The 19,376-nt window shown below is 36.5% G+C and overlaps 1 protein-coding gene across 1 annotated transcript in view; it reads left to right on the forward strand.

Annotated features, from left to right (window-relative positions):
• RAP2A (RAP2A, member of RAS oncogene family) overlaps positions 1-18,545 on the forward strand; it is a 33,716-nt gene extending 15,171 nt beyond the window's left edge. Inside the window, exon 2 of the mRNA XM_008584373.1 lies at positions 14,775-18,545. Coding sequence (XP_008582595.1) covers positions 14,775-15,012 — 238 coding nt within the window. The 3' untranslated portion in view covers positions 15,013-18,545. The remainder of the gene's footprint in view (positions 1-14,774) is intronic.
• Positions 18,546-19,376: the final 831 nt, after the last annotated feature.

The raw sequence follows: 19,376 nt of genomic DNA on the forward strand, positions 1-19,376 counted from the left end.
TAAGGAACCTGAGGCTCAGAAAGGTCAGATGACATATGCAAGGGAGCAGAACTGGGACTTCCTTCTAGGTCCTCTAAATCCAAACCCGGTTCTCTCCCTTGTAGTGCACTCCATGTTGATTTTAGCCAGTGACCAAATTATGGTTGGCCTTGACTGTTAATCTAGGGATAGGTCTTTATCTAGTCATTACAGAGCCTCTACGTATTTTCATGGCATAGTGGGTTGGAGGGATGGGAAGAGGATTGTAAAGGCAATGTTTTAGGGTAATTATTGTGGAAGTGGCATATAGGATAGGGTGGAGGGTGTGACTAGTTAGGATACTGTTGCCATAGCTCAGGTATGAGTTATATTGGAAATGAAACAGTTTTTGTAGTGGAAATGAAAAGGAGGGGACAGATTTTCTCACATCTAGTAATTCCTGCTCTGCCCATCCGCTGTAATCACTACTATACAAGACCTGCTGTTGCAGCCTCTCTTCCCATATCTGATTAGAGACTATTGGAGACTCTTTGCTTACCACCCACTCTCCCTTGCCCCACAGTGATTTCTTACAACTATCTGTTTCTAACTTTTAACTTCAGTGTTGGCTTGAACCCTGCCAAAAGGTAACTCATCATTTTTCATTGGCTGCTCTTGGGGGCCATGATCTCTGCAAACAGTGACAGTTTCCAGCTCTGTTCATCACTGTGCATTTGTGTTATTTTATTTTTTTCCCCATCTGTAACCTGTTACTTCAGCAGGTTCAAGTGAAAAGACCTTTTTAATAGACATCAACAATCAATCTCATGCTGATTGAACCAGCCAGTTACAACATGCCGTGTATAATAGATGTGCTCCTCTGCCTCTCCTGAATTGTTTATTGCCATGGAGAAGAAATGCTAATTCTGTTAGTCTTATAACCTGAGTTTTCTAGGAAGCTTGACTAGAGAGATTTCGTGTTCGTTTGTTTTGTTTTGTTTTTAAGTTTAATTTGGGGCTATTTGTACTTAGTGATTTGAAAATAAGTATTTTAAGATTTTTATTACAACAGTAGAAAAATCTCCTAGGATAAATACTCTTCTGTTCATAATTGAAAAGTTCCTGCAAGTCTTAGCTCTTCATAGCTTTGAAGCATCTTTAAATCTTCTTCATTTAGAGATAGCTTTAAAAAAAAGTAGTTGTCATTGAACTTTAACTGTGCACCAGATACATACGAATTTTCATTGATAAATATTTTCGTCAAGGATTCTGAAATGAAGGGGATGCTAAGAAGATATATGCTATAATTTGTTCCAGACATAAATTTAGGTAGCAGTTGAAATAACTTGCATGTGAAGGTAATTCAAAATGTTCATGGAAAGATTCGCATTATCTTTAATTCTGTTTTTCCACGAACTTTGGAAGTACCCTGAGCAGTTGACTTAGTTTAATCTTTTCAAGTATAGTAGTTGGGCCTGTTTTTTAATGCACAAATTTTAGGTTTCATCTCACTAAAGATAAAATGCATATTTTATGTCTGAACACCTTTGTCCCTTTGATAGATGAAAGCTGTGTGTTCTTCATATACATGTGCCCAAGCTTGAGTTTTCCCAGCTTTTAAATTCTGTAAGAAGCAGTATGCTTTGTTGACAGATTTTAAAATTGTGTATTTTTGATTTGGTGACTAAATGTACATTAAAATGTAGATTAAAATTTAGCTACACATTAAAATATCAAATATAGATCAACAATGGCTTTCCTCTACCTTATTTTTGATGTCTTGGATATTGTGTTTTTTAAAAAATGAGAGAACCAGCCGGTTTATTTGCACAATTTTTGCATTTGGCTTCTAACTGACATGGTTTGGGGCTTCTACTTATGAGCAAATAACACATTACTGGCACAAATAATCTCCATTTTTCTGTGGAAAAGAAAAAGCCAGATTCAATGTAGCCATCATTATACTTTCTCTTTTTAACCTGGATTTTTGAAGTGACATCTTGGTATGTCTGAAAAGAATTGTGGTCAGATGGATGCAATTTATAGATCTCATAGTGAAACAGATGTTCAGAATTATCATCATTTTCATTTTCAGTAACATGTTATACTTTAGTGTTCGTATTCCTATGCTTTCAGTCTTTGACCAGTTTTTGATATAAATTAAATAGCATAGGACTTGGACAGAAATTTAAAATTTATTGGCAGTTTTCACTGAGTTATAAACTGACTGATGAACCTAATCACCCCTTTACACGACTTTAAACACCATAATTAACATGCAAATGCACTCAGTTTGTCTTGAAGGTTATTTTATTATTCCTGTCTTAATGAGGAAATTGTTTATTTATCTTACATATTGATTTTTTGTTTCAATTTTTTTTAATTGAGGTGCAACTTTTATACAGTAAAGTGCATAAATCTTAGATACATAGCTAGATAGATGCATGCACCATGTAACCAAATCCCAGATAAAATGTAGGTCAGACATTTCATGAAATACTGTAGGCTTCCTCATGTTCCATTCTAGTCACATTCATCCTCAAAGGCCACCATAAATTAGTTTTGCTTATTACTGAACTTCTGGCTTCTGTCATTCAACCTCCTTTTTATGGGATTCGTCCATGTTGTGTGTAGCAGTAGTTAATTCTCTTTAATTGAGGTACAGTATGCACCTTGTGTAAATATACCTTGATTTCATTATCTGTTCTGTTCATGGGCATTTGGATAGTTTCTAGATAGGGCCTATTATGAATAATGCTACTACTAAGAACATTATAGTACGTATCTTTTGGTGAATATATATACTCTTTCTCTTGGCGTATACCTAGGAATAGAATTACTGGGTCATAAATGCATATGTTCAGCATTAGTAAATACTGCCAAATGATTTTCCAAAGTAGCTGTAACCAATTTATTCTCCCACCAGCAAGAGTTCGACTTGTTCCACATTCTGACCATCATTTGGTACTGTCAGTCTTTTTAATTTTAGCTAATCTGATAGGATTTCAGGTGTCTCATTGTGTTTTTAGTTTTTGTTTCCCTGGTGTATAATGATGTTTGAATGACCATTTGGGTGTCTTCTTTTGAGAAATACCTATTCAAGTCTTTCATCCGTTTTAAAAATTGGATTGCCTTTTTTTATGATTTGTAGAAATTCTTTATACATTCTGGGGACAGGTTCTTTATCAGATGTATGTACGTATTGCAAATACCTTTTCCCAGTCTTTAGCTTACCTTTTTGCCTGCTTAACAGTTTCTTTTAAAGAACATAAATTCTTAATTTTAACAATGTCCAGCTTATTAATCTTTTATGGTTAGTTCTTTTTTGAGTCCTTTTTAATATATCTTTTTCTACCCCATGGTTATGAAGATCTATCCTCCAAATTTTTAATATATCTTTCTCTACCCCATGGTTATGAAGATCCATCCTCCAAATTTACTTCTAGAAGGTTTATAATCTAACTTCAGTTCTATAACCCATGTCTAATCAGTTTTATGTGTGGTGTGAAATAGGGGTTAAAGGTTTAGTTTTGTTTTTGTTTTTTGCATATGGCTATCCAGTTGACCCAACACCATTTATATAAAAGACTAAAGCAAATCTGGAGAACAACAACAAAGCTGGAGGACTGGACACCAGATATCAAGACTGATTAAAAGCCTTTGATAATTAAGACAGTGTGGATTAGGCATAAGAAGAGAGAAATGCAAAGAGAACAGAACAGGGAGCCCCCAAACAGACTCACAGTTTTGACAGACTTGCCTGATTTATAACAAACTTGCATCTGTAACTCATTGGGAAAATGTACATACCTGTGGGATACAGAGTTGGATATCAACACCCATGTTCAATTTGTGATGCTCAAATCAGGATAATTAGTATATTCAGCATTATATTACATAATCATTTTTCGTGGGCCTTTACCAATTCCTCTCTTAACCCTCACCACTTGCTCTTCCCACCTATAGTAACCATAGTTCTGTTCTCTCCTTTTGAAAGTTCAGCATATTGTTGTTATTGTTGTTTCTTTCTTTCTTTCTTACATATTTTTTAGCTCCCACTTATGATGAGGACATGCAGTATTTATTTTTCTGTGCCTGGCTTATTTCACATAACATAGTTTTCTCCAAGCTCATCCATATTGCTGCAGATGGCAGAATTTCATTCTTTTTTATGGCTGAGTAGTATTCCATTGTGTATATATTCCACATTTTTCTTATGCAGTTGTACATCAATGGACATTTAGGTTGGTTTCGTATATTGGCAATTGTAAATAGAGCAGTGATAAACATGGGAGTGCAGGTGTCCCTTCAACATGATTTCCATTTCTTTGGGTATATACCCAGTAGTGGGATTGCTGGGTTGTATGGCAGTTCGATCTGTAGCTGTTTAAAAAAAAAAACTTCATATTGTTTTCCGTAATGATTGCACTAATTTACAGTCCCAACAACAGTGAATAATGGTTCCCCTTTCTCCACATCCTTGCCAGCATTTGTTATTCTGTCTTTTTGATAATAGCCCAGTTATAACTGGGGTGAGATGATATCTCATTGTGGTTTTGATTTGCATTTCCCTGACGATTAGTGATGTTGAGCATTTTTTCATGTATCTTTTGGCCATTTTGTATGTCTTCCTTTGAGAAATGTGTATTCAGCCTCTTTGCCCATTTTTTAATTGGGTTAACTTGGTTTTTTACTGTTAAGTTGTTTGAGTTCTAGATATTAATTCCTTGTCACATGTAGAGTACAAATATTTTATCCCATTCTGTAGGTTGCTTCTTTACTCTGGAGTGGTTTTTGAGGAGAGAGACTCCTTCCTGTAGATGTGTTTCATATTGACTGTTGGGTAGGGTGTTGTAGTTTTGGTTCCGGGTAGACATGGTAGTGTCCTCTCCATATGGTGGTGGCTGGGAATTTTCTTCCACACACACTGTATTTGGCTATCCTGAATTTCTACACTCACCAGCGGCTCCACGAGTGTCCCTCTCTGGGTCAAGGCAGTCATGTGGACTGTGCAAATAGTCTCCCCCCCCAGGTGCACGACCACAGGGGCAGTATAATTCCCCCTGTGGGTTGGGCCACTGGCACAGGAGCCACACAGCAGTGGCAGTGGCAGTAGCTGTGTGGCCGGGGTAGTGGCAGTTTTGGCTGCCAGCAGCAGCAGCGGGCAGCTGCAGTGAAGAGCAGGACAAACTGCCATGCAGGGAGATGGGCAATGGCTCTGGGGCCAGTCAATGGCACTGGTGACTGCAGCAGTAGTGACGGGGGCTGGGGCATGAGCGAGAGGAGGATCACCACTAGTTAAGTGCTTACAGCCAAGCAGATTCTTTTTGCCACAAGGGAGATTCCTCCTGCGCTGATCCTGGTGTTGGAGACATGGTGGTTGAAGCCGTGTATCTCTTTCTCCTCTCTGTGCCACCCTCCTGGACTTTTGAGCTCCACAGTCTTCTCACCAGCCTCCTGCTGCCCTCCCATGCTCTCCCATCAATGCTCTCTCCAGTACTTAGCTGTTTGTTCCTTGTTCTGGTCTTTTTCTGCAGGAGGAATGCTCCCTGGGCATCTCTGGTTCACCATCTTGCCTTCCATCTCCTAAAGAACTTTTTTTAGCATTTTTTTTTTTAGAACAGATTTGCTAGTGATAAATGCTCTTAGTTTTCCTTTAGTATTTTACCTTCAGTTCTGAAGTATATTTTTGCTGATACAGTATTCTGTGTTGACATAGCTTTTTGTTTTTTCTTTTAGTATTTTAAAGATATTGTTCCATTGTGTCTTCTGGCATCTGTGGTTTCTGATGAAAAGTCTTCAGTCATTTTGTTTGTTCTGCTGTATGTAATGCATTTATTTCCTTTACCTGCTTTCAAGACTTTTTGTCTTTGGTGTTAAGTAGTTTGATTATGCTGTGCCTTGACGTGGTTTTCTTTGAGTTTATCTTGTTTGGGTTTGCTGAACTTCTATAATTTGTAAAGTTATCTTTTTTACCAATTTGGGAGGTTTTCAGCCATTATTTCTTTAATATTTTCTATACCATTTCTTTTCCGCTTCTCAATTCCAATAGCATGCATGTTTAGTGTTTTTATATTGTCTTACAGATTCCTGAGTTGTGCTCATGTATTTTTCTTCAATCTTTTTTCTCTCTATTCTTCAGATTGGATAATTTCTATTCATCAATTTGTAAGTTTGCCTACTCTTTCTTCTGTCATCTACATTCTCCTCATCCAGTTAAATGTTTTATTTAAAATATTATAATTTTCAGCTCTAAAATTTTTATTTGGTTCTTTTTTGTATTTTCTTTCTGAGAACACCTTAACTTTGTGTTCCTTTTAAGAATATTTACCTATACCTCATGGAGCATGGTTATAATAGTTTCTTTAAGTCTGATAATTTCACAATCTAGGTCATATCACATCTGTTGATTTTCTTTACCCTTGAGAATTAGTCACATTTCCTGATCCTTTCTGTGTTTGGTAATGTTAGATTGTATTGGACATTTTTAGTGTTATAATGCTTAGACTCTGGGACCTGTTACAATCCTCTGGAGAATTTTTTTTATTTGTTTGTTTTTCTTTTAGCAGATAACCAACTCCCTTAGATTCATCCTGCAAACTCTAGGTCTCCTTGTTCAGGAGACAGTTCCAGTGTCAATTCTCAAACCTTTACTATGCTGTCTTCTGCATATGCCGTCAGGGGCTAGTCTGGGACTCAGGCATTAGTTGAAATTGTACACCAGTTCTCAAAGCCATTGTTATACTGCTTTGGGTCTTTCCCCCTCTTATGCAGCTCATACGAACTCACGTTGATTCATACACAGAATTAGGGAATCCCTTTCTCTAAGTCCCTTCTGTCTGTGATTCCTCCCACGCTCTTCAGACCACAAGAGCCCATTTTTCTAGTCCTCTAACCAGAAATATGGTATATCTTAAAGTTTAAGCTTTCTGCACTGCCACACAGTTCTCACAATTGGAGTCATCTTCCAGGCAAAATAGGTAGAGAAAAAAGAAAAGGAAAAAAGAGATTTTCCCTACTTTCTTTGGACCTTAAGAAGCTACTTTTCCAGGTTCTTTAGCCAGAAAAATGGATTTCTAATGAAATTTTAGCTTCTGATACTGCCCACCACCCTGGCTCTGATAGAAGCTCACTCTAGGTGAGTTGTGATAGGAGGTTAAAAAAAAAAAAAAGGATTTTACACACACACACGCACACACGGGCCTCTTTACCCTGGTCTTCTGACTAGAAGGACAGAATTTCTCCAGAGTTTTAGCTGTCTGCATACCACTGAGTGCTCTTCGTCATGTGTTGACTGTCCCCAAACTGTCTGCTCTTTCTTTGTTTTTCAGAGCTCTCTGGGAGTTGCTATTGGTATTTTGTCCTGAGTTTTTATTTGTTGTCAGCAGGAGATAAGAACTTTAGTGGGCTTACGTCATCTTGGCCACACTAGAAGTCAAGTGGCTTTTTAAAACAACGTTTAAAATGCCTGTGATTTACATTTCCATCATCAGTTGGTCCATCACAATCAAACTATATTAGGAATCTGTTCTTCTGATACAGTACCAGCTTTTAATTTCTATGAAAGCTGATTATTTTTATTTACATTAGTATGGGATATCTCTGATAGCTTTGAATATTTTCTTGGTATAATTACTCTCCTCACTTAATTCGTACATTACATTTACGAATTTAGTCTTCAGAATGCATTCTGAAACCAAGAGGAAGTCAGAGCAAAGGATTGTGGTTCACTTTCATAATCAAGCTAAATTGCCAGAAATGCTCTTTAAGATGAAATATTTAGTCACTTCAAAACAAGTCAGGTTAGAGAAAGAGGGCAGCCTTATTTAGCTCATGTTTTCCATCATTACAAGAAGTATTGATGTTTCATACCGGCAAGCTGTGGTAGGAGCCTTCAAGTCCTGTTTCTTTAGAACTCCCATAACACTTTATTGAAAGATTAAAAATATCAATCCTGAGGATGGGCAACAGACACTCAACTTCAGCCCTACTGGTTATATAAATTTCTGGATATCCACTGAAATTGTGTGTGTGTGTGTGTGTGTGTGTGTGTGTGTGTGTGTATACAGCAATTTGATGAACTAACCTAGAGATGTGATGTTCCTGGCTCAATGGGTATGCAGAAGACACACACACAGAACGAGAGCACTTCAAAAAGTTCGTGGAAAAAATAGACTTAAAAGATAATATGACTCTTTCCATGAACTTTTTGAAATGCCCTCGTGTGTATGTGTATGTTTATGTGTGTGTGTGTATATTTATTTATTTATGTACATTTTACATATGCTTTGAGACAGAAATTATACTTCTAAGTGTAGTTCATCAGGTTGCTGTTTATGTTAGCCAAAAAATGGGGGCAGGGAGGTGTTATAATGCACTAATGGGGAAGAAGAAAATTAAAGTACAGTTACAGTATAGATTCTATACAATGGAGTACTACTTAGCCTTTAGGATAATGTCTATCATTTATTGAAATTGAAAGCTCCTGGGCCGGCCCGGTGGCGCACTGGATAAGTGCGCCGCTTGGGAAGCGCGGGGGCGCTCCCACCCGAGGGTTCGGATCCCACATACAGACCGGTTCCCGCTCGCTGGCTGAGCGAGGCGCAGGAGCAGCACCGAGGGTTGCGATCCCGTTGCCGGTCCCCGGTCCGGTACGGGGGCAACACTGAGGGTTGCGATCTGTTGCCGGACACAGAAAAAGACAAAAGACAAAAAAAAAAAAAAAAGAAATTGAAAGCTCCATAATATAAAAAGAAATGGTATCCTGTCATTTGTAGCAACACGGATGGAACTGGAACCCATGTTAAGTGAAGTAAGTCAGGCACAGAAAGACAAATACCACATGATCACAGTCATATGTGGAATCTATTTTTTTTTTTTTAAAGTGGTTCTTATAGAAGTAGAGCAGAATAATGGTTACCAAAGGCTGGAAGGGGCAGAGGGGAGGAGAAGTGGGGGACTAACAGGTACAAAACTATGCTACCTATCCTAAGTGAATCAGTGTGTAGTATATGCATGTATTGAAACAGCACACTGTACCCCACAAAAATTACAAATAAATGTTAAAATTTTTTTAAAAAGTAAGTCGAGGCTACTAAATATAATTGTTATAATCTTTTTTAAAAATTTATATCTATGTTTATATAGATATCTATAGAAAAATAGTCTGAAAGGATATACACAAAAATATCATCCTCACAGACGTAAGACTAATAATGTTTTCCAGTTTACTGTTTCCTATTTAAGTGTGGATAGGGATTTTTTTTTAAATCATGATGTACTATTTAATTTGAGCAAGGAAAGGGAAGAAAACCTATTTTTATTTTGGGAAAAAGAAAATATTTGTATATACTAACACGAAAAAGAACTAGACCTTATGAGAAGAAAGAACAAGGTGTTATATAATAGGGGTACGCTTTTTAACACTGACTTTTTAACGCTAACATTTAACAGAACTGACAGAAAGGACAAAATGGCTGCCTTTAGGTATGAATCCTACATCACTAAAAACGTTCAGACAAAAGCTCCAAAGCCATTTGGTAAGGTTGTCATGTGTTCAATTCATCATTGGTGAATAAATTAAGGGAAGAAGTAATTGATTCTGGATTTGCCACCATATAAAACTATAAACTGTATACATAAAATGTGGTTTGGGATTACAAAGTAGTGGATTTGGCCAGTGATTCCTAAACCCTGCTGACTTCAGAGCTTATAGGTATAAATATATTATATTTTTTAAATAGACTTTTGGGTCTTGATCCCAGAGATTCAGAGGTTCTGGAGTAGGACCTGGGAGTCAGCATTTTTTTTTTTTTTAATTTTCAAGTTGTTTTGATAATCAGCCATGTTTAGACACCAACCAGAATAAAATTACATACACATGTTATACATACATCTCACGACAGTGAGAAGAAAGGAGAAAGCAATGGAAAGTCCATTGCTACACACGGCATATGTTTTTGAGCTGTTGATATTTTACAAAGCTGCCTCACTGAGGAGCCCATCAACATTCTACAGCTAAGTGCTACTAGAGCCAGTATTTCTGATGTTTCATTAAATCCATTAAGTAGGGCCGCTTTAAAGAACTAGTTTTATTTACTAATGCATATGTAATCATGCTCATGAATATAATAAACAATATGGAAATTCATGTCAATAAAACAAGTGTTTGTCCACAGACTATAAACCAAAATAAAATTATTTGAGCTGCATCAGCCACTGCCTGACCCTGATCATGTTCTTAAAGGAAATATCAAGGACAATATGCCAAAGTTGGTGAGAAACCCACTGATGTCTAAGATATGGACAAGATGGTATCCTACTCATGATCAGGTTAACAATAATACATAAGTTGAGTAGTTTGGGAATTTTGCATTTTCAGCTTTATTGACAAATGGTGTGTTTAGAAAAGGGGGAAATGAAGACAACCCACAAAATAAAATATGAAGTGAAATATGAAATAAAATATGAAGTGAAATATGAAATAAAATATGAAGTGAAAGTAACCACCATCACCTACTAACAAAGTGCCTAGCCTTCCTAAATAACAGAGTGGGCCCTGTCATAAATGTCACATGTGTCTTCTGAGGACACTTTTGGCACCCACAGTCCTCAATTCCATTTAGACTCAATTGAACACATTTCTACACTGCAGGAGTCCTGCAGCAGTTGCAGGGAGTTCTATGGATCTATCCCACAGGCCCACTTGCTGTTCTTTTAAACCCTCGGTACACTCCTACCAGCTCTAGCACTGTCTAATCCATGTCCTGCTTGGAATGCTCTGCTCCCAGATACCTGCTTTGAAAGCTTCCTTATGCCCTTCATGTCTTTGCTGATGTGCCACCTTCCTGACAAAGCCTGTGACCATCGTATTTAAAATGATACCAGTGCCCCCAGCTCTCCTTGCTCTACATTTTCTTTTTCCATTGCACTTAACACCTAGTAAACCTATAATTTACTTATTTACTGATGTTTATTGGTGATGTCTGTGTCCTCTGCCAGACTATAATCATTGTGAGGGCAGATATCTTTGTTTCCTTCAATGATGTATCAAAATACCTAGAATATTATCTAGCACATAGCAGGCTCTTTGTGTTAAATGGAAGAATAAGTATATGATACTTTGATTATTTATGTCACATCAGGCAGTTTTCTGTACAGCCTTCAGTACTGACATAGTTAAAATCATCCCAAATATCTGTGTCTCATCAGTACTGTCAGTGTAATGAAACTGCTTAGGTCCTGAGTGTACCTTTGACTTCTGCCTGTGAGTCGGAGCACGCTGGCAGTAGCTGTTCTACTTGTAGAGTTGAAACTCTCTGCTGCTTAGTGTTTTGGTCCCACAAGATCTGGTGAGGTTTTCACCTACATCTTGGCTTTACTCCTGATTGCATTTTCATATCTCTTTTAAAGATCAGCCCATTGGATGTTGTTCTTAGAGCAGTGCTAAGTGCTCAGCAATTAACCCAGTAAGTGATATGTGTTGTTTGTAGGCGAAGCTCACTGTGTCTGTCGTGACTTAACTTCAGAATTTAAAAGCACTTCGAAAATTATCTACTCCAGCTCATTTTATACTTGAGGAAACTGAAGAACCAAGAGATAAATTAATCTTCTAAATTCACTGAACTGGCTAGAGGCTGTTATGGGATTGGAGTCCTGGTTTTTTGGGTTTTGCTTTTTTTTTTTTTTTGAAGAAACACAATATTGCTGCCGTAGACAGCAAGACCAGCCTCCTCATGGGGTCCTCTGCTCTTTTACAAGGCTCTGCTTTCTTCCCTTCTCCCCCATCTTCCTTAAGGAGGATCCAGTTCTCTCCAGATCTTACCTCTGCATAGGACCCTATTTTGTCACCCCAACCCAAAGCGTCCTTAGATCCCTTCCCCACAGGGGTCAGTATTTTCTCCTAAGCCCCCAGTGTTTTAAGAATGCATTTCTGGTTTTCTTTCTCATTACCATGATGCTCAGCAGGGGGCTAGAGAAGAGATGGGCTGTCATCTGGCTGCTTTATTGCTTTTGCTTCCATCTCCCTTTTGCCCCACCCCCAACTTGGTTTGCCCCTGCTGAGGAACTCTTTCCCTCCCTTGATCAGTTTCTCTGGCTTCTTAACACTTCATGGCTTCTCAACCTGTGGTCTCATACCAGTAGGGTTAGGAGGTGAAAGAAATACCACCCTGTGTTTATCTAGATTGTTTCTGTCTCTTTTGACCTTTACAGCAACCTTGTGTGTTAAGTGGGAAAAGAGAGAGAGAGAGAGAGAGAGTTTTTTTTTTTTTAACTGACAAAGGAATGAAATACCCATACGTGGAGGAAATGATTTGCTCAGTCTTGCAGCCTCTCATTGGCAGGCCTAGAAGCAGAGCCTCCAAACCCTAGTTTAGAATCTTTTCTACTATCCCTAATGCTAATGTTAACCAAAAGAGACACAAAAATTTATCACCATCTGGAATTCTGAAATGTACATAATATTTTTTTCCCTGAAGATCTTACTCAGTTTTTTTAAAACTTCTGGGTTTTTCTAGCATTTTTAGCATCTTGATTTTCAAAAAGACCACTGACAATTCAGTTAGTGATATAATGGACAGGTTCTCTGATACTAAATTTCATATACGTTTAACAGTTATTAACTGCTGTTACGTTAACGTTAAATGTGAACCTATATTTGCAGATGTTCTAGTTGCCCTTTGAGAATCAGACTGTTGGTAAGATTTATTCCAATTCTTCATTTAAACAGTATATGTATCATACAATTTAATGATTTGATATTTATGCAAGTTGTGAAAATTAACATATTCTAATAGATCCTGTACTTTTTAACTAAAGATGTAAGAAATATTTTTCTTTAAATATAAAACATGGTATAATACTGTATTTAAACTCAAAAATGTTCCTTAAAATATTTTTCTCATAACTAACCATAGATAGTAATGTCTTTATCACTTTCCTTCTTATTATTAATTATTGTAAAGAGATTGAAATGAGCTTTTAACTTAAATTCAATCAATAAATTTTACTTAATTATATTCATACTTATAAGTTACTTCATTGCCAAGCAAAGCATTTTAAAGCACACTGTGTGTTGTATATACTCTCGTAAGAAAAATGAAATGCAATTATGTCTTTGCAAGTAAAACAGATTAGAAACTGACATTGTCCTGACATGGCTGATAATGTTAGCTCCCTGCCAAACTTCTCTGTACAGCAGGTCAAGAGAGCTTTTCTGTAAAGTAGCTGTTGTATGGTGTTTTGTATTGCAGCTTCATTTCCACCTGCCTTTTGTCCTCCCAGAGGCCAAAGGGGCACACATAACTGTTTGTATGTAAGAGTCCTAGAAGATGTGAAAAACCCATGTGTCATGTGTTCAGAGCTATCAGTGTGATCTGAGGCCAGAAATCCTAAGGTACAGAGTGAATTCATATAAAGTCATTTGATATAGGTTAGAGTGAATTCATATAAAGTCATTCGATATAGGTTAGAGTTGCCCAAATCCATTTTCTACAAAGTGATAATATCCATATTCTAGATTTGCCCTTGATATTGTTACTCCCATTTACTTTTATGTTGATTTCATGTTCCAGATCGCTACATGTCACACTGCCTAGAGGGTGCCCTCTTGTTGAAACCATTCTTAGTTTGGTCTAGTGCCATGGAAAAAAGTGAGTCCCTGTTGGGAATATGGTTTGCTTTACAAGTTGGGGTGAGTGAAAAGAACCATAACTACCTACCTACTACTCCATTTCCTGAATGATAAAAGCTCTATATGAATCCTGCCTCTAAAGTCTGGACAATATGGTGGTTTCTCTTCTGACAGATTAGCTGTGTCCGGTCACATTTGTTTTCACCTCTGTGCAATTTTGCTGTTTACGTCCTTTATAAATCAGAAATGCATTCTGCTTAGGGGAAGACAAGCACACACATGCTGATTTATACTAAAATCACAAAAAGCTTTGTAAATAACCTTTAAAGTAAAAATGATAGTTTTCTGAAAGTATGTTAGCTAAATTTTTAGGATGAGTATAAAGAAGAATAGTAAATAAATATGCAGACCAGGACCAGGTATTTTTACACCGTGACATCTGTTGTGTCCTTTGAGACATGGAGTAGTCATTGTAGAGAGAGTCATCATTAGGTACTAAAATAACTTAGGACCTTTTTTCTTTCTCCTTTTCTTATTTGTTAGCTTTATTAGTTAAGCTTTTTCCAAACATGTTTACTCAGAGTCACCTATTCTGGATAGCATCAAATAAAGCTAATGATTGAAATGTTTAATTCTCGTGAATCTGAAAAGAACCACAATTGTTTCTCTTTCAACTGGCTACTCTATAACAGTTTTATAAAAGGATGGGGGTAATTGCATTTGGTGGTTTCTATCCTAATGATTTCTACTAGCTTTTTTCTACGGAACGTAGTAAAATGTCAACAGTTATAAGTTGTTTACTCAATAGAGCTGATTTTTACATGATCAACTCAAATTTTGAGTAGACATGTCTTAGAATGGAAAAAAAGTAACTTAATCTATGAGGATTTAGTCTGTGGTTCTTAGAATAATTTTCCATGTATATCTGGAAAGTTAAATTGATTTTAAAGGATGTGTAATTGATTAATTAAAAGCATCATTTTGAAAAACCCATTTATGACCCACTATGACTGTAGCTTGAAAATCCCCTCAGGTAGGTATCAAGCCAAGTGGTGCAAATAATTTATCATGCAAGTAAATAGACCATTTATTGTGGAATATAATGAAGAAAGAGAAAATACATTTTACCTGTTTAACATGCTAACTACTTCAATGTATATGTGTTTTGTTTATTCTCTCGTAGGTATGAGAAAGTGCCAGTCATCTTGGTTGGGAACAAAGTGGACCTGGAAAGTGAGAGAGAAGTGTCATCCAACGAAGGCAGAGCCCTTGCCGAAGAGTGGGGCTGCCCCTTTATGGAGACTTCTGCAAAGAGTAAAACAATGGTGGACGAGCTCTTTGCAGAAATTGTGAGGCAGATGAACTATGCTGCTCAGCCTGACAAAGATGATCCATGCTGTTCTGCCTGTAACATCCAATAGCATCCGAATACGGCTGTCCTGGACAGGATTTGCCCAATATTGTAGGCGATAGAAATCTGGTCTACTCTACTGTGGAGTTTGCAGGACACATGGTGTGAATCTACAGTGAACTGCAGCCCTTACTCAGAATTAAGCAGTGATTGTCAGTTGATATCTCTGAGTAACATTTGGGTTCAGTAACTACAGTTTTCACCCTTGTCCTCAATCTCCTTTATGCATCTGCAACTTTAAGGCATAGCCCATCTATCTACAGGGTGATCTCATTTGAAAGCTATGATGGCATTGTCGCTGAGTTGACAGAAGCAGCTATTATATCAGTTAATAATAATCATGGAGAAACAAGAAGAATTCCTATGACCACTTAACAATTAAATATTTTGTCGTCTTAAAAAAGAAATAAGTAAAGGAGAAATATTTTCCTATAAGAGTACTGAATTTCAGGAATTGGTATAGAGCTTCTAACCAATGTTTTCTGTCAAGTAAGATAACAGCTGACCTGCCAACAGCATTACAGGGAGAGATTCTTTGCTCAGCTGACACATTTCTGTTTTTCAAAACTGATGCTTAATTGTAGATGTTATTCTAATTTGTGATATGGAACTAACTCATGCATCCATCCTTGGTAGAGCAAAAGTTAGGAGAGGTTGTATAAAAATACAATCTGGCTTTAGAATTTGTTAAATCACCTGCTTTGCCACTGAAAATGGAGGCTCTCACAAAGGTTTGATCAGAATTAAAACCCCAAACCCACCCTGTTAACCAAGCAGGGATGGTCCTTATTACTTTACTGAACAAGAAGGAAGCAACTGTGATGGAAAAAGATTGTTTAGCCTTACTAACAAAGAAGCACTTGGTTAGATTAACCAGTACCATCACGTAAGGAAAATGAAGCCATGTTGCATCCACATGTCACCGTTTGCAGACACCTCACAGGACAGTACCAACATCTGGCATTTTTTTAAAGCAGCCAATTCTTTCTCGCCTTTAAGGGCTAGGGTTATGGTGTGACCCTTGGCTAACCTGCTTTCAAAATCAAGTTGGCTGTAGCAGAGCTTTATTGCAGGCATTTAAAAAATCGAATAACCATGTGAAATAATTGGGCTTAAAAGTAGAACATAAATTATAGAGTAGAAGGTAAAGGACAAAAAGCCTTTTATCTTTAATTTTCCTTGAGAATTATATAAAGGTTTTCTTAAAACAGTTTTGCCCTGATTACTGAAGTGGCAAATAAAGCTAGAGTGAATATTTTGTTTTGAAAAGGTGCTCAAGCTCTGACAGTTTTGGTTTTCATAGCCGTGAAGTATTTATCATTTGCATGACTAATGGCACAGGAAAAACCTATTCATAAGTTTTACAATCAAGTGTAGAAGGCTTTTCAGCTAACTTCAGAGTTACAAATGCTGAAGAGATTATCTTGAGCTGGGCCTCTGGAGATAAATGTGGCTTTCAGAACTGCAATATCACTGAGCCTGCAATCTACATACTGCCCCACGTTTTATTGGTTTCACAGTCTCGTGCAAGTAACCTCTGGTCTTACGTGTGTAACTGAGAGAAGAGTGTATGTGTGTGTGTGCATGTGTGTTTATTCTTAAGAATTTGGCACAAGTCGGAAATAATTGCCTATACTGAGAATCTATACTGCAGAATATAGCATATCAAAAACATTTTTTTCTTTTAAATTATTTAAGTGTCTTTTATACATCATTGAAATCATTGGTAGCCCCCCAAATGTATAGTAACTGGTATTAAGCTTATAGGATAGAAAAAAGGTTGGTAATATTTTTCATAGATGAGAAAAGTGAAAAGATCCGTGGGTAAAACCAGGCCATGGTTGTCAGAAATCTTTGAATTGTGAATATTTACATTCTTCAGTATAATTTTTTTTATAACCCTCAATTATGAAGCACCTTGTTTTATGGTACAGAAAGTTTTAACCAATGTTATTGAAATAAATTTCACTGTGTAAAAGTTGATTTGACTCAAACATGTAGAGAAATCAAAACTTTAAGTATGATTTACCTACTGGAGTAGAAATATTTGTTAGTGAATTGGTTGCATTTTGAAGCCTCTAACTTCTCAGAATGATTCTGTTGTTTAGAATTCCATAATTAATAGCAACTTGTGACAACTATGATTACGTATTAGAAGAAACACAGTTTTACATTATGGATTGCTATGCAGATGTGAAAAATAAGTTAAATGATGTGAAAGATGTGGCAAGATGTAAGGTGGAAAAGATTATCTAAAACTTTGGGTTTTGATTAGAAATGTTTGTGTCAGACAGTAAGGTGAGCTTTTACTGTAAAGACGTTAGTAATAACTGATTTGGCTACCTGATCAGTGTTTCCACACAACTGTACATACACAGTGACAAGGCATCAGAGACATCCCAAATCTGGAAGTCCTCCTGTGCTCTTAACTATTGGTGTTCATCTGGTTGGAATATAACTCAGCTTGAATGAATGTGTTTGTTGAGATGGTAATAAAAAGTATAAGAACAGGAAGATTACATTTGTTGGCACATGAAATAGTAGTGAGTACAGAGGAAAGTTGGTGACCTTGGGTCACGATTTATTTTAAGCCCTGATCAGGCTAGCAGCTAGATAGTGAACGTTTTTCTAACATGCCTTAAAAATATTATGGTTTGATCCAAAGACCCACTTTTTCTTTAGCTATTGTGATAAGATTCTCTTTTGTTTTGTTTTTTACTTTTATACAAAGGCAGCGTTTTTTTTTTCTTTTAATGTTGCAACTTCTTGTTTCTTTTAAGCTGTGATAGTGATGGTTAACTGATGCCTTTTATTTTGTTCAACTTACATAAAAACAAGCCAGCATCTGATCAAAAGTATTACATGAAATCTTTTGTTAAACTATTGAAAGGTGCTTTGATGATTTTCTGCTTTGGTTTGTAGAACTAGGACTGAGTTTGAGTCTAATTGCTACAGTTGCCATCACTTTTCTGTGGTAAAACTACTGATGTTTGCTTTTCTATATAAAGAAATGTTGCCTAAGGATGTCTGGTGTTTGTTTTCAAGGGTTTTCCACTGTGACCGTTGTCAGTGTGTGTATAAATATGCAAATGCTTTGTTTGTTGCTGTTGGGTTTTTTTGTTTGTTTTGTTTTTTAGTTTTTCCTTTGTTTTTATCACTAGTCTTGTATTAGCGGGTAAGCTTTAATTGTCTCCTTAGCCAATCAAATGTTAAAGACTATGGGGGGGCCTTTTTTTTTTTTTAATGTGTCATTGTGCATCTATTAAATCGTGATCAGGGTTTCAAGAATGACTACAGTGGGTTTTGGAAACAGACTTATCATTATTGATTTGGGGTTTCCCAGAGATATATTTCACGGTTAATTGTTGAGCTCTAATACAACTGACCATTTAAAATTCAACAACAGTTTATTGTTTTGTAACAATGTCAGTTGTTAAACCTTGACATTTCAATTAAAACATGAATTGTAGTTATAACTCAATGCAAATCCAACAGTTGTATTTGGAGTTAAATTATTTTAACAAATAAATTTATTTAATGAAATTCCGGGTATTTTTTTGTTTTGTTTTGCACATACTCATGAGTGAAATGTATTTATTATATACAAAAACAACTAAAAATTGCCACATAATGAATTTAGTACTCTTTATATAGAAATATTGAAGCTGAATAAATTGAGAATTTATCATATAAAAAGGGATGTTAGCAGATAATTTTCATGCCCTTTAAAAATAAAAATAAAATGAGAAAGATTTTAAAATCGGTCATTTTAAATATAAACTTATCTCTATAAATGGTATTTTATATATTTTTTATGATAGCTGGCTAATTTGAAGCCTGATGCTAAGGTTAACAGAATTGTTCTAGATAATTAACAATAATTAGCAGTTGTTTTTGGTGCTTCCAATATCACTAAAATGTTGCAGTGTCCTTCTAGTGATGACTTGAGGCTATCTTTCTGTTTTCAGGTCCTGTGGATCTGAAGGTTCCAGAAGCTGAAGGTCACGGGGCTGCAGGGTTGCAAGGCCGAAGGGTTGTAAGGCCGAAGGGTTGTAGGGTAGTAGGGCCTGATGGTTCTATGTGGGGCCTTGTGAATGTTGACAGATGCTGTTAATTGTATACAGCCTTCAGCTGCTATGATAAGGAGCCCATTCATTCCCTAAGCCAATTTAAACTATGCCTTTTGGTTAAGTTGCTTTCAAACTCTGCTGAAATCCCCTGGCAACATTCCATCAGTTGTGAAGCTTCATTGTTTTAGAATATAAGAATAATTTAAAGGAATATAACAGAGGCACTGTAGACAGAATCTCAGATATTTAAAGGGAAATGTGCTTATATTTTAGTAATAAGTATCTACTGATTAACTTCATAATC

This window comes from Galeopterus variegatus, unplaced genomic scaffold, assembly GCF_000696425.1.
Source record: "Galeopterus variegatus unplaced genomic scaffold, G_variegatus-3.0.2 Scaffold3248, whole genome shotgun sequence".
NCBI classification, from domain to species: domain Eukaryota; kingdom Metazoa; phylum Chordata; class Mammalia; order Dermoptera; family Cynocephalidae; genus Galeopterus; species Galeopterus variegatus.